General features: G+C 31.9%; 2 protein-coding genes across 2 annotated transcripts; one reads left to right on the forward strand and one right to left on the reverse strand.

The window, feature by feature from the left end:
* Nucleotides 1-60: 60 nt before the first annotated feature.
* soem-1 lies at nt 61-1991 on the reverse strand. Its single transcript, NM_001026662.6, has 4 exons — nt 1819-1991; nt 1657-1772; nt 1261-1447; nt 61-556 (listed from the first exon to the last, which is right to left on the reverse strand). The coding sequence occupies exons 1-4, from the start codon at nt 1970-1972 to the stop codon at nt 441-443; spliced, it is 573 nt and encodes a 190-aa protein (NP_001021833.1). The 5' UTR covers nt 1973-1991; the 3' UTR covers nt 61-440.
* ndx-8 (Peroxisomal coenzyme A diphosphatase ndx-8) lies at nt 1657-15742 on the forward strand. The gene is made up of 7 exons (NM_060971.3): nt 1657-1766; nt 11704-11802; nt 12492-12590; nt 13566-13643; nt 14610-14713; nt 15260-15392; nt 15439-15742. The coding sequence occupies exons 2-7, from the start codon at nt 11719-11721 to the stop codon at nt 15643-15645; spliced, it is 705 nt and encodes a 234-aa protein (NP_493372.1). The 5' UTR covers nt 1657-1766; nt 11704-11718; the 3' UTR covers nt 15646-15742.
* Nucleotides 15743-16045: the final 303 nt, after the last annotated feature.

A 16045-nucleotide genomic window follows, 5' to 3' on the forward strand; every position in this document is an offset into this window, starting at 1 on the left:
TGTTCATATTGTGTGTATTTTTTTAATTCTAAATTAATACTATTAGTAAGAAAATTTTAATGAACAAAAAATATTTATTAGAACAAGAAAACAAATTAAAAATTGAGAAAAAGTGGCAAATGCTGCGGTTTTTTTTGGAAAAATACACGTAAAGCGTCACAAAATAAAATAAAAAATATATTTACAAGTTTGAATTTTCTAGAAAATTTTTAGGAAAAAGCGAGAGAAAACCGGAATTTTCGAGGTTTCAATTGGAGGGAAATGGCTCCCGGGAGCAAGAAAAGTGGGCGGGGTTTGATTAGTAAGGATTTTGAAAGAAAATTAAATTTTTAATACAAAAAAAATTTTTTTGGAAAATTTTTTAAAAATTCAAAACAAAATTTTTTTTTTCGAAAAATGTAATTTTTCCAAAATTTGTTTGAGACTTTTTATAAAGCAAGCTAAACAGGTTTTAATTGATTTTTCAACACCAAATGATCGGCGCCACGTATTGGAAGTGGATGACGTCGGTAGAATGAGATGGCAGAGCTTATCGATCGGAATAGGGGACCTTCTCCTGTAAGAATAGGGGAATTTTTAGGAGACATTTTAGTTTTTTTTTGGACCAAATATTGGAGAATATGGTTTAAAAAAAGAGTTTTGTAAAAAAATTCTGAAAAAAAAAATGTTTTGAAAAAAAATTATTTTTTCAAAATTTCCAAAAAAAAATTTTTTTTTCTGAAAATTTTTCTAATTTATAAAAAAATCCTCTTAAATGTTCCTGTACCTTTAAAATAGTCAAAACAATTTTCAAAAAATTGTAGTTTGTAGTGTAAGAGCCTCAACCAATTTTATTCGGCATTTTAATGCATTAATTAATTAATTAATTATGACGAATAAAATTGGACGTTTTTTTTTTTCAAAATTCTATGATTTTTTTGAAATTTTTGAAATTTCACGGTTGAATTCTGAGGTAGATTACAAGTTTTTCGAATTTTTCATTTCAAAATCTGATTTTCCGTTGAAGCTCTCAGTGCAAACTATAATTATATGGAAGTATACTGGAGTATACATATTAGGTTTTTCGTAGAGTTACAGAATTTTGAAGTCTAAATTTGAAGGATTATGATGAAAAGTGATATATATTGTATTGTTATTCTTTAAAAAATGTTTAAAAAATTTTCTCAAATTTTTCAAAAAAAAAAAACTTTTTTTTTGAAAAATTCGAAAAAAAATGTTTTTTTCCAAATGTTTTTCGTTAAAAAATCGATAAAAACTCACCAATAACCCATTTCTCGCCATTCCACTCAATTTTAATATGCACAACACCTTTTGTAGCCCGTAACGATAAAGCAGCACTCCCCTCACCACGTGATCTGAGCAAATAGTCCCCCAAATTTCGATTTTCAAGCCTTTTTTCCGCTTCAACTCTATTCATATTTTGTTCCATGTAGATTTCTGAGTCGCTCTGCAATAAATTATCGATTTTTCGGGAAAAAAATTGGAAAAAACGGAGGTGACCGAGTTTTTTTCTCAATTTTTGAAAGTTTTGTACCTAAAATATTGTATTTCTCATTTGCATATGTAAAAAAGGCATTTTTGGAGTGTGGCCGAGTTATATTTTTTCTAGGCCACGTTGCCTGAAATTCAAATTTCCCGCCAAAAATGAAAACTTACAGGCCTCCGACGTTTACTCTCGTCACGTGGCACTTTCCGTCTTGCGTCGACTGCTGAATTTCCGATTTGAACGAGCTGATTTACGAACGAGGAGCTCGAGCAGAGTGACGGTGAGCCTGAAACTATAAACTACAAACTACACACTACAAACTATAAACTCACCATGTGGAGAAACCTTTGCATCGCCGGCCGCACTTGTCGATAGCCTAACATCGGCGGTCGAGAATCTCACAGAATTGGGTCTCGCCAGGAATTCCCACGGAGTATCGTAGTGACCTTCGGATGATCCATAGTCTGCTGCCATTGTCATCATCATTTTATCCTATTTGGCATGCCTGTAATAAACTAGACTAGTTGTTTTTTTTTTAATTTTTTGAAAAAACGACTGTATCTCAAAAACCAGGAGAGCTAGAGAAAAGTTGTCAACTGACAAATTATTCTACACAAAATTCTGCACATTTTTGTCTCTTACACCAACTTTCTACTTTTCCTCCCCGCCGAGATACACCGCTTCAAAGTTTTGGAGGAGAGAGAGTGTGGGGGGAGAGCAGAGTGCAGCCTGCTACAGCTCAAAACTTTGAAGCGGTGTATCTCGGCGGGGAAGATTGATAGAAAGTGAGTGCAAGAAACAAAAATGTTTAGAATTTGATTTCCTATCGAATGGAATAAAGTTTATAATTTTTGGGACTTTTTGAAATTTTCTCAAAAAAAAAGTTGTTTTTTTTGAATTTTTTGTTAAGCGATAGAGATGAAATTAATATAAGTTTTATCTCTTACAACATTTTTTGTAATCCTTTTTACTACCATCTAGCCAAAGTTAGAAGCGTTTAAAGTTTTAAAGGGGAGAGAGTGTGGAGGGAGGGGAGAGCGCAGCCTGCTATAGCTCAAAACTTTGAAGCGGTGTATCTCGGCGGGGAGGAAAAGTAGAAAGTTGGTGCAAGAGACAAAAATGTTTAGAATTTGATTTTCTATCGAATGGTATAACATTTTCCTAAAAATTCTAGGAAATTTTTTTTTCGAAAATTTTCAAGTTGGGAGAGAGAGAGTGAAAAAGAGAGATGTGCAAGAAGAGGTAATTGGATACTCTAGAAGTTTTCGGGGAGGAATAATAGGATAGGAGACCAGTAATTTGAGTGTTTGTTGTTGTCGATATTTGTGGTATATTGGAATAATGGAAGAAGTTCTCCTCTCAATGACCAGTAGGAATTTAGACAGTTTTTACAAGTGTCTTCTTGTTTTTTTTTAAATAAATTGGTTGAGGCACTGTAGTTTGTAGTTTTTAAATTCAAAAAACAATTTGGAGGCTCTTTACAAACGTGTTACAAGGAATTATTATCAACTTCGAAAAAAAAATGCAATTAATTTACAAAGTAATTATAATAAGGGTTTAGAAAAATCCACGTGGATTATGAAAATATGTAGTTTGTAGTCAGAGCATCTTATAAATCATATTTATTTAATTTAACATTTTCAAAACTCCGAAAAACTTTGAAATTTCGAAAAAAATCAAAAAAATATCGGAGCAATATTTAGGATATATAAGGTTTTAAAAAATCCACCTGGATTTCAGAAAAGTGTAGCTTGTAGTCTAAGCCTCAACCAATGTACTGTAAATAGGTTATATGCGAAAAAAAATTGTTTTGCAAATTTTTAAAATTTCGATTAAAAATTCAACTATGAAAATAAATAGTATATTCTATAAAATCAAGAAATACTAGTTTCAGAAAATTTATAGTTTGTAGTCTTTGCCTTAACCAATAAATTAAATATTAATATATCCTAACAATCATGTTATATTATTTAAAAATAATTTTTTGGAATTTTTAAAATTTTCGAAATAAAAATTTTGTTAACTATCAAAGTAAGAAATATTTTAATTGTTTGAATTAAGAAATACTATTTTCCAAAAAAGTTGTAGTTTGTAGTCTTAGCCTCAATCAATAGATATCCTTATATAAATTCACTCATGTTAAATATACTCTTAATCTTTTTAATTTTTTAAAGAAATTTTAAAAATTTTCAGAAAATGTTTTAACTATAATATTATATTAACGTGAATAAATGTCTAAAAAAAGCATATATTAGTTAAAAATTTGTAGTTTGTAGTGCAAAATCGCTTTCTCGCTAAGAAACCGCACCAAAGAGTCCCTTCGTACCCTATAAAAAGACTTAGGACCCTCTAGAAAAAGTGCATACAGAAAAGAGAGACGCAGAGATGAAAGAAGAAGAAGACACGGGGGAGATTAAATTGCGGTTTGAAACGATGTTAATTCGGGTTGGCACTGGTGGCTGGGAGCAAAAGAAGAAGCTTCTAAGAGAGAGAGGGGAGAGACGCAGAGAAAAGAGAGAAAAGGGGCTCACTAATGACAAAAGGATTGGGAAAAGAAAGGGACAAGCATATGATTGATTGTCTCAAGAATCGGAAGTTCTGGAGATCTTTTGGTGAGGCTCAGCTAGGTTTTTTGTAGTTTGTAGTCTCCGAGCCTCAACTAACACTTGGTCTAGAACAAGGAAAATTCCTACCTATTTTGTTGAGGCTCAGCTAGTCTTTTGTAGTTTGTAGTCTCTCAGCCTCAACCAACTTTGACATTGCACGGTGGGACTTTTAGGAGATATAACTTAGGATTGAGTGACCGTATAAAATTGTTCAATATATTATTGAGAAGATAAAGACTTTCTTCTGTTTCTGGTAAGTTTTCAAAAAAATCGAATGACTATTCAGTGAAATATTAGAGTTTGAATTTGAAAATTGAAGTTTTCAGTTGAAAAATTCAAACTTTAACTGACTTTTCTGAAATTCTGGATATTTTTTGGGTAGTTTGATGTTAGTTTTATACATAACATTATGATATTACACAAATTTGTTAGGTTTTAAAAAAACAATCAAATTTTTTTTTTTTTGAAAAATTTTTTTCAAAATTTTTTATACTTTTCAAAGTCGATATTTCAAACAATAACTAACCAAAACTGATAGGAAAAATGCAGAAAAAGATTGTTTAGCAGCTGAATGTTCCGGCGGTAACAAGAAAAAAAAGGAAAAAGAATTTACGGGCGGCAAAATTCCTTTTGTTCTTTCTAATTCCCTTGTGTTGCTCATTGCCACGTGGATAATTACCATCAGCTGGTTTGAAAAATTGGTTGAGGCTGGGACTACAAACTACAATCCTAAACTAAAAATGGCTAAACTATTTTAATGATTTTTAAGGAAAATCCCAAAAATATTAAAAAATTGAAAACATTGGATTTTTGTCAGTTTTCAACAATTCAAAAAAAACGTGTTTCAAATTCATATATTTTTGTAGAAATTTCACTACAAACTACAAAATGTGAGCCTCACCCAAAAAATTTTCGAAAAACGAAGTGGGGGCTCTCTCAGCGCCGTTACATTTTTTATGAGAAAAGAGAGCAAAAAAGTGTGTTTCCTGTGAGTGAGAAACTTAGTACAACTATGCATTTGAAATTGGGTTATGTTTTGGGACAGACAGACCGAAATTTTGGAAAAAAAACATCCTGTTTTTATTGGATTTGAAGAATTGTGACCCTGAAGAGGGAAAAAACTGCAAAATGTTGAAAAATATAAATTTTATTTAATAGTTATTAATACTAATACATATTAATACACATTTAATAAAACACTTTGGGAAAAGTTCATTATTTTTTAGATCAGTTAAGGTAACGACGTGTTTGAGTTCGGTAGCTAAAAATTCATATATATATATATATATATATATACATGAAGGATATAATTTATTAAAACATCTAAATTGACAACATAATCAATATATAATGTGCTACATTTTGTTAGTTGAAAGTTTTTTAATATCTCAATTTTCTGCAGAGTTACGCCTATTTGAATGTGAGTGACTAAAAGAGTAAATATCTCCGTGAAAAATTAAGTTATCAATAAATTGCTTAATAATTAAATAATAAGCATGAAATTTGCCACACATCGTTAGTTATTAACTTTTCGATAACTATTCTCTCCACGGAGTTATAGGGGTTTTAAAGGTGGACTACACCCTGAGGGGAAATTGCTTTAAAACACGCCTATGGGGTCACAATCAGGGGTGTGCGGCAAATCTCAAAATTTGCCGAGCTCGGCAAATTCGGCAAATCTCTTTTTTCAATATTTGCCGAGCACGGCAAATTCGGAAAATTCGGCAAATTTGCCGTGCTTAACAAACTCGGAAAATTTTGATAATTTTTGATGTTTTTTGGAACACCAAAACTACCGAATCCTTAACACACAACTGGTTTCTGAATTAGTTCCGTGTAGTATGTCTGCTTAAGCATAAAACTAACTCAACTTTGTGCCATTTTACTAAATTTTTGGCGAAAAAATCAATAATTTTAGTCAAAATTGTACTGTAAAATTTTTGACGTGTGCGGCAAATTTCGAAATTTGCCGAGCTCGGCAAATTCGGCAAATCTACTTTTTTGAAATTTGCCGTGCTCGGCAAACGGCAAATTCGGCAAATTCGGCAAATTTGCCGCACACCCCTGGTCACAATGACCGAATATCATGATAAAAAAATTTTAAACAATTTTCTAGATTTTATATGATTTTTTGAAAATTGAAAAATCTCAGTTTTCCCCTCATTCCTATTTGAATTTCCGCCAATTGAATTCGTTCGTTGGAGCGCGCTTGCATTATTGTCATAATTGTTTTTATTTATTTTCATTATTTCACTGATTTTATCTATTTTTGCGGGTTTTTCATCGGAAAATGAAAGAACCAAACAAGAAAAATGCAAAATTTTTATTAAAAAGTAACTGAGAATGCCTAAAACTCTGAAATTATGCGATCCGACGACGACGAGCCTGAAATTAGTTTTATTCAGAGTAAAAGTTACTTTTTTATAAAAATTTTGCATTTTTCTTGTTTATTTCTTTCATTTTCCGATGAAAAACCCCCAAAAAATAGAGAAAATCAGTGAAATAATGAAAATAAATAAAAACAATTATAAAAATAATGCAAGCGCGCTCCAACGAACGAATTCAATTGGCGGAAATTCAAATAGGAGTTAGGCAAAAACTGAGATTTTTTCAATTTTCAAAAAATCATATAAAATCTAGAAAATTTTTTTAAATTTTTTTATCATGATATTCGGTCATTGTGACCCCATAGGCATGTTTTAAAGCAATTTCCCCACAGAGAGGAGTACACCTTTAACGTGGGACAGATTGCCAATACTTTTTCAACCTTGTCTTTAACCGTCTATATCTCAACGGAAAATGCATTTATCAAAATATTTTTAACTAACAAAATAATCAACATAAAATTTGCTACACATCGCTAGTTATCAATCAAATTGTCGATATCTATTTTTTTCCGCGGAGTTACAGGGGTTTAAAGTCAAAGTAAAAAACACGCTGTTCGCCAATCCTATCTTCAAATCCCCATATCTCAACGGAAAATGTAGATATTAAAACATTGTTAATTAACGAAATAATCTACATAAAAGTTGCAAAATTTTGTTAGTAAGCAACGTTTTCATAACTGTCCTCTCCGCAGAGTTATAAAGCTTTGAAGACGGGATAGGTGACCTTCATGTTTTCTACATTGTCTTTACGCCCCTATATCTCAATGAAAAATGCATTTAAAAAGAAATTCACAACTAGTCAGATAATATACAAAAAATTTACTACACTTTGTTAGTTAACAACTTTTCCATAACTGTTCACTCTCTAGAGTTATGGGGCTTTGAAGACTACATTCATGTCATCTACATTGTCTTTAAACTCCCATATCTCAACGAACAATGGATTTAACAAAAAGTTTCCAACTAGCAAAATAATTACCGCAAAATTCCCTACATTTTGTTAGTTAGCAATTACTTTCTAGCTCAACTCCCCGCCAAGTTACACAAGTTTTAAAATTTTAGGTACGGAGCTATCAAGCTATCAAATAGGTCTAAATATTGTAGTTTATAGTGTCCTAACCTAGAAAAATGAAGAAAATAGTAAGAATGTGAGAATTTGTGAAAATGGCTGTCAACTTCACGTCGTTTCGTGTCAATTGACAAGTGCCCCCCCTCCCCCTCTTCCAATTGCGAAACAAGTCTTTCACTGAGAGAATATAAGTAGAGAGATTATGCAAATTAGAGAGACGCAGACACCCAAAGACCATTGTCATTGTTTGGATAAGCTCTCATGGCACTTGATATGATATAGGGAGGTTAAGCATGATATGTCAAGCACGAGGAAGAGAGACAAGTTGATCTGGTTAGTATGTAGTTTGTAGTCACTGAGCCTCAATTAATATGCTATTGACAACCTTATGAATTAGGTGTTGGTATTAATTTTAATTTAAGAAAAGTTTCAAAATTTGGTTGAGGCTAAAAGGTTTTGTAGTTTGTAGGAGGTTTAGAGACTACAAACTACACAATAATTCCCCACCACCCATAATTCATAAGAAACAAAGGAGATAGGTGTAATTTATGACAGGGGGGGGGGGGGGGGGTCACATGGACATCTGGTGGAAGGGAGGTATCCGTGTAATAAGATACCTCCCAGTTGAAGACCAAAAAAAAACTTTTTGATGGTTGAGGCTATCGGAGACTACAAACTACAAAGCTGCAAAGCCTTAACCAATTGTCCTTTTTAAGGCTATTTACACTATTTATATACAACCTTACATTTGACAAACGGTTAGTCACCACAAAAATGACTAAGATATTAACTTGATTTGTGAGAAACTGGTTGAGGCTAACACTACAAACTACAATATCGGCTTAGCCTCACCCAATTTTTTTTTTCAAAATTTTATCAAGTTCATTGCTCCGTAGAATATTTGAGCATACAGTATTGTGTTTCAAAAATTATTGAAAAAGTGTTGCCACGTCACAAAGTTTTATAGCTAATAGTTTGTAGTTTGTAGTTTGTAGTTTGTAGTTTGAAGTTGGTAGTTTGTAGTTTGTAGTTTGTAGTCTTTAGCCAAATGCTCTGCTCGTATTAAAATCAAGTTGCTCCGTGCAACAATTTTCCACAAAAAAACTTGCCAAAAAATGTTAAAATGCAACGTGTCTAATGCAATTAGAGTCTTACTATTTAATTTGTAGTCTATAGTTTGTAGTTTGTAGTTTGTAGTTTATAGTTTGTAATACTTAATACAAAAATCAACTTGGTCAATGTAAAAATTTTCAAAAACAACAACTTTTTTTTTGTTGGAAAAACTCGTTGTGTTGCACATTATTAAAACTATTGAATAACTATTAAACGTATTACAATACCTTAAAAATTATGTAGTTTGTAGTCGCTGAGCCTCACCCAAAATAGCTTACAGTGACGTGGGGGTTCCTAAACCGGAATGGCGTGTGAATCACGCATTTGTCAGTGGGGTTGGGGAGAAAACGGAATAAAATAGAACCATTTGCTTCCGAACGGGGTCCTGTCACCCATTGAATAAACATTAAGAAGACTGTCAGAGAGAGGGAGAGAGTGAGAGAGACGCAGACAGTAAAAGATGTCCTCTCCCAACGCAGTCTATTAGTAATTACTAGTGTGAGTGTCAAGTGGGTGTTGGGTCAGTGCAACGTGGCAGTTATGATAGACTACAAAAAATACAAACTACAAACTATAAACTATAAACTACAAACTACAACTACAAACTACAAGCTACAAACTACAAACTACAAACTACAAGTAATTATTTCACATAGTTAAGTCTATCTCATATGGTTTTAAAATTAAATGTATGTTGAGTTAACACAATGTGGCAATTGTTTATCGTTCTATGAAATGATGGACTACAAACTACAAATTACAAACTACAAACTACAAACTACAAACTACAAACTACAAACTACAAATCTACAATTTTACATATTAAGTTTATAGAAGTTTTAAAACAATCTCGAATGTTTTTAAAATTCAATGTATGTTGAGTTAACACAATTATTTATCGTTTTACAAGATGATAGACTACAAACTACAAACTACAAACTACAAACTATATTAAATTCCAAGCTAATACAAGTTTTATAAAAAATTACGAAAAACAAAAAAAAAGCGCCTCGCCTCCGATTATAACAAGCACACACATATAAACTGACAAATTGTCCGTGTCCCTTTTAGGCTCCGCCCACTTCTTACACACACACGTGGCGACCATCTGGCACATCTGTCCCCTCTCACACAGTGTCTGTTTGAGACATGTGTCGTTATGGTTTTCACGATTTCTTCTAGGGTTCAGTGGGTTTTAAGTGCATTTCGGGGAGGTTAGCAGACTATAAACTACACAATTTAGGTTATACATTTAATGGGGAAAGGGTATTGATGGTGTTGAGTTATGAAATTAAATAGCCTAAAAGTAAGCTACTACAAAATCTTTTTTATTTTTCGAAAAAAAAAAATTTGAAAAAAATCTGAAATTTATTTTTTTTTGGCTGAAAATTTAGGGTCAAAAAAAAAATTTTTTTTCGAAATTTTTTTTTTTAATTTTGGAAATTGATTAACAGCGTGTACACTGATAATTTTCAAATTTTGAAACACATTTGTAACGTTTTTTTTCGTGTTTTCCATGCCGTAACCCTCTTCCAGGAGGCTCTACGATCACCTGGCTTATGGCACAGAAATCCACAAAAAATGTTAACATTGTGTTTTGGAATGATTAACTTGTTAATTTATGTACTATAAACAATTTCCTAATATTTCAGAAAATAATTGAAAAAAATTTTTTTCGATAAAATCTGAAATTTAGTTTTTTTTGGCTGAAATTTTTAGGCCAAAAAAAATATTTTTTTGAATTTTTTTTTTTAATTTTGGAAAATGATTAACAAGGTCTAAATGGGACGTTTTCACATTTCAAATTACAATTTCGATGAATTTTTTTCGTGTTTTTTGTGCCGTAAACCTCTTCCAGGAGGCTCTATAGATCCTATAGGATCACCTGGCTTATGGCACAGAAATCCACGAAAAAATGTTAAAATTGTGTTTTCAAATGTTTAATAAGTTAATTTAGGTACTGTGAACTGTTTCCGAATATTTCAGAAAAAAATCGGAAAAAAAAATTTCCGAAAAAAATCTGAAACTTAAGTTAGTTTTTTTTTTGGCTGAAAATTTAGGGTCAAAAAAATTTTTTTTTACGAAATTTTGTTTTATTCTGGGAAATGATTACCAACGTGTACACTGATAATTTTCAAATTTTGAAACACATTTGTAACGTTTTTTTTTCGTGTTTTCCGTGCCGTAAACCTCTTCCAGGAGGCTCTATAGATCCTATAGGATCACCTGGCTTATGGCACAGAAATCCACAAAAAACCGGTAAAATTGTGTTTTGGAATGTTTAACTAGTTAATTTAAGTACTATGAGCTATTGCCTAATATTTCAAAAAAAAAATTTTTTTGGGTCAAAAAAATTTTTTTTTGATTTTTTTTTAATTTCGGAAAATGGTTCACAAACGTCTAAATAGGACATTTTCACATTCTAAATTACAATTTCGATGAATTTTTCGTGTTTTCTGTGCCGTACATCATTAGAAAAACATTAAACTTAAAAAAAAAATTGCCTTACATTACAAACTACAAAACCCCTATTAACCTCAACCAAAATGACGGACATACCATTAAAAATCAATAAAAAATACGGGTAATTGAAGCGAGTCAGCTGCTCATTTGATTTTTCACATTTTTTTTGTAAAGGAGAGAACTGGCTCACTGAGCCAACAGGTGACTAAGTGAAAGAACACGTGTATTGAAGAATGGAACTTAGGGTTGGCAAATATTTAACAAGTGATCCCATTTTTACTTTGGTTTAATAAACCTGGAAATGAGATTTTTGGGGTTTTGGGAAAATTTGAATTTTTCGAAAAATTCAAAATTTTGGAAAAAAAAATTTTCTTTTGCAAAATATTTTCGAGTTTTGAATTTTTAACAAATAAATTAATATCGAATTTCTGGGGCCTCCACCACGAAAACAAGACAAAATAAGAGATGAGAAGTAGCCCGGAAACCAATTCAAAAAAAAGATTTAGATTCATGATAAGATTTCTTGAGAAAAAGAAAGACACCCCCAGGAGGCGATACATACATGTTTCGAGATTTCAGAAAATTTCGCAAAAGATGAAGTGTGTGGTTAGCCGAGCTGATGACCTCAAACGGATGCTCGATTTGAGTGATGTGCCAACGAAATCCCAAGGGGAGCAGGTATGGAGACTACAAATACTACAAACTACAAAAAATTTAGGTTGTTATAAGCATGTTAATTAATAACTACATAACTAGATAGTTTTGGCAGCAACTATATAAAATACGAGAATAATTTAAAATTGTATAATTACTATGTATAATGTTATCAGTTGGATAGTTATAATATATCATTAAGCTATTTGGAAAATTATAAACTACAAACCAAACTACAAAAAGTATTATGTAACATCTATAATATGCATATTGTTATTAACAAAAAGCTATATTAATGTATTGGTGGAGACTACAAACTACACAATTTTTTTCAAGCGAGATATGTATAATGCTATTAGTTAGAATGAAATAGCAATGAATCTTATTGAAAACTACAAACTACAAACTACAAACTACAAAGGCCAAATAAAAAGTTACTCGTGAGATGTATAGTGTTATTAATTAGAAAAGCATACCAGTATATTTTTGAGTTGACAGACTACAAACTACAATCACGATGTTGTTTTTGTTACGTATATAGCTATAGTGCATATTAATAGGTGAGTATTATTAAAGACTTCAAACTACAAAATGTTTTGCCGCTGCATAGTGCAGAGATATATTGTGTTAGTTAAACTATGCAACTATCGAGATAATTTTTTACGACTACAAGTTACAAACTAAAATAATATGCTCAAAAAGTGTTCTTCCAGGATGCAGGAGTCCTGATTCTATTACATGACGATGGAAGTGAGAAATTAAAAGTGTTGTTATGTGTGAGGAGTCGTCAATTGAGAAGACACCCGGGAGAGGTATGGCTTAGTTACGGGTGAATTGGTTGGAAATTGACCGGTGTGGAAAAAAATATGTGACCATGACATCGGTGAGGGAAGAATGCTATATTGAGTGATTAATAAAGGAATTGAGATATGAGCTATTGGTTAGGGCATTTCTGAACGTGTTCATAAAAAACTGATATTGGCATCGGATTCAGCATATTGAATAACCTCTGCACCTACATTGTTCAGGTGGCCCGGGGTATTATTATTAGTTAGTATTATTAGTCTGAATTAGATGCAATTCCGATGATATATAATCCATACTACTTGGTTTCCAATTAAAAATTTGTATGAAATATTAATTACGTTATTGATACGTTATTGAAATTATGTAACCATGACATTAGTAAACGTATAACGAATACTATATTGACTGGTAAGTTTTTTGAGAAAACCCAACTGAATTGAGATATACATAAGTTATTGTGCGACCAACTGCTATGGAGTCAGGTTTAGGTCATTTCTGAAAAATTTCCTGAAAAACTGATATTGTCATTGGATTCAGCATACCGAATAACCTATATACCTGCAGTCAGGGGTTCTATAGCAATTTTAAGGAAAAGCACGATGTACAAGATATCAATAGCATTAATGTGTAACGATTATTATATTGAGTGGTGAGTTTTTGATAAAACAAAACGGAACAGAAATATTAGCTACATTGTTATAAAATCTCTTCATTTAGGGTATTTCTAAACATTTTCATGAAAAACTGATACTGGTAACGAATTCAGCATACCGAATAACCTATGTACCTGCAGCCAGGGTAGCCTGTAGCAAAAACACTGCGTACAAGATTATAATACATTACAAATAGCATTATTAGTTTGACTTAGAGGTATAATGTATACTGCTTGGTTTCCAAACAAAAATGAGTACAAATTAATAATAACGGTAATAACAACCAATTAATATTACTGTTAGTATTAATAAAGCATTTTCCCACAGGTATGTTTCCCGGGTGGAATGATGGATGATGAAGATGGTCAAAACGTCCGTCGGACAGCAATTCGAGAAGCTTATGAGGTAAGTGGTGTGTGTGTTAGCCTCTTGAGAAAACGATTGGTGTGAATGTGAGAATGGAAGAAGAATAGGAAGACGGGCGGGAGAATGTGACAATCAAAATGGAGACTTGAGAGAGTTCCAGTGGGAATATAAGAGAATTTTGGGGGTGTCAGAAGAGTTCCTGATTTGGTAAAAAGTGACAAGAGACTAAAAACTATAAACTACAATTTACCAGTAGCAATTACTAATATCGTTATTAGTCATATTCAATTTAAAATATTCAATAGTTATGTCAAAACTAAAAAAACGAGACGCTATTGACGGTAGTGTTGTTTTTTTCGGTAGGCTCGGCAAAAGTTTATAATTTGTAGTTATTGAATAGACTACAAACTACAATCTTAGATTAATATGAACAAATGTTTTTATTGACATGAGGTAAGAGTTATAAGCTTAACTATTGTTTATAACATTAACTATTGTTTTCATTTTTGTAAGGCGAATGTAATTTTTTTCGAATGTTTTAGATTTTTTTGATAACACTTAATTTCGAGATTGCTTAAAAAATTAGGAATGCCTATAAATGGTTAAGACTACAAACTACAAAAATATAGCCTCAACCAAACTAAAGCTTCCATACTACCTCCTGTCAGAAGGAGGCAAAAACTAACTTGGAAAAGTGAAATGACGAAGTAATTATCGGATCAGAGAACTGGTACGGTTAAAGAATTTTTTGTTGCAAAAAATTGTTCGGAGACCACACTACAAACTACAAAATTGAGGAGCACAGGAAAATTTAACAGAAATTAGGTTTTTTTCGAATTTCAAAAAAAAAATAGGAACGTTTGAAAATTGCGGAAAATTGCCAAGGTTTCCGACAGAGAGAAGAGACGCAGGCAATTAGCCGGTGTTCTGAGATAAAGGAGAATAGAAATAGTGTAGAGATTGAGGAGAGTGCAGACACATCGAAGGACATATTTCTTTTTACAGGAAGTCGGTGTCAACGAGAACGACGATTATCTTGTACTTGGCAATCTTCCAGCGTTTCGAGCAAGATTCGGTGTACTTATTCATCCGACTGTCGCCTTGTTGAGGTTGGTACGGGGATACTAACTACAAACTACAAGCTATGAACTACAAACTACAAACTACAAACCACAGTATAACCTTTGGCTTGAATTTGATAATGGTTGAGGTTCACATTATAAGCCACAAAATTAGTTTAAGACAACTCTAGTAGTACGTTTGGTTGGCTACAAACTACATATTACAAAATACATGATACTATAAACAAGCTGAAAACTACAAACTACAAACTACAAACTATAAACTATAAACTATAAACAATAAACTACAAACATTGAGTAGCCCCAACTAGCTAATTTTGAACATTTTTTTTCCGAATTTTGGCAAAACTCCTAGTAGACATAGTTTTAGTTTTTCAACTACAAACTACAAAATACAAACTACAAACTATAAACTATGAACTTTGTACATAACTAGCTAATTTTAACTAGCCTCTACATAACTAGTCTCTTCTAGCTAATTTTTTACAATTTTTTTTCCGATTTTGACGAAATTCCAACTAAGAAATTTTTAAATTCAGTGATTACAAACTACAAACTACAATTTATTTCCAGACGCCCACCAACATTTGTTCTTAGCATTGGAGAAGTTGAGAGCATATTCTGGATACCCTTATCCCAATTTCTCGAAGACACCCATCATTCCACATTTCTAATCGATGAGTTCTATATGGTCCACGTATTTCAGGTGGGTTTTGTAGTATTTGTAGTATTTGTAGTATCTGTAGTTTCAGTTTGACGAATATCCAACGACATACGGAGTGACTGCACTAATGTGCATAGTGGTGGCGATCGGCTTACTTGGCAAGCTGCCAAATTTCAATTTGATGGGAAATCTGACGATTAGTGATATGCTTGATAAACATTTGGATAGTATTGAAATAATACGACATGTCTATGAATTTGCAAGTAGGAAATTTGAACCGAAATCCAAAATTTAGTGAATATATTTATATTATTGCACGCCAAAATATTTATATATGTGTATGATGTATATATTTTTAATACGTATAAATGTATTATGTTAACTAATTGTGAGCATACTCTCGAATTTAAACGGTATTAAACGATTGTTTGGTTAAAATAAGCATGACAATTGAGATTTTAAATTGGCACGTCTTGAAACAATTGAACAATTTTCTAGTGGTATTTGTAATTGAATCGACTACTATTTTGCACCAATTCAATCTGAAAATTTAAAAAATAGACCACCTGAAAAAATTTCGATGGTGAAAGTTAATTAAACACTGATACTTTATTATTACTTTCAAGGAAAACATTTAATAACGCAGGTTGGTCACATACTTCCATGTGTTGGATTTATGAAGATTAATATTAAGC

Source organism: Caenorhabditis elegans, chromosome I (assembly GCF_000002985.6).
Source record: "Caenorhabditis elegans chromosome I".
Classification (NCBI taxonomy): Eukaryota; Metazoa; Nematoda; class Chromadorea; order Rhabditida; family Rhabditidae; genus Caenorhabditis; species Caenorhabditis elegans.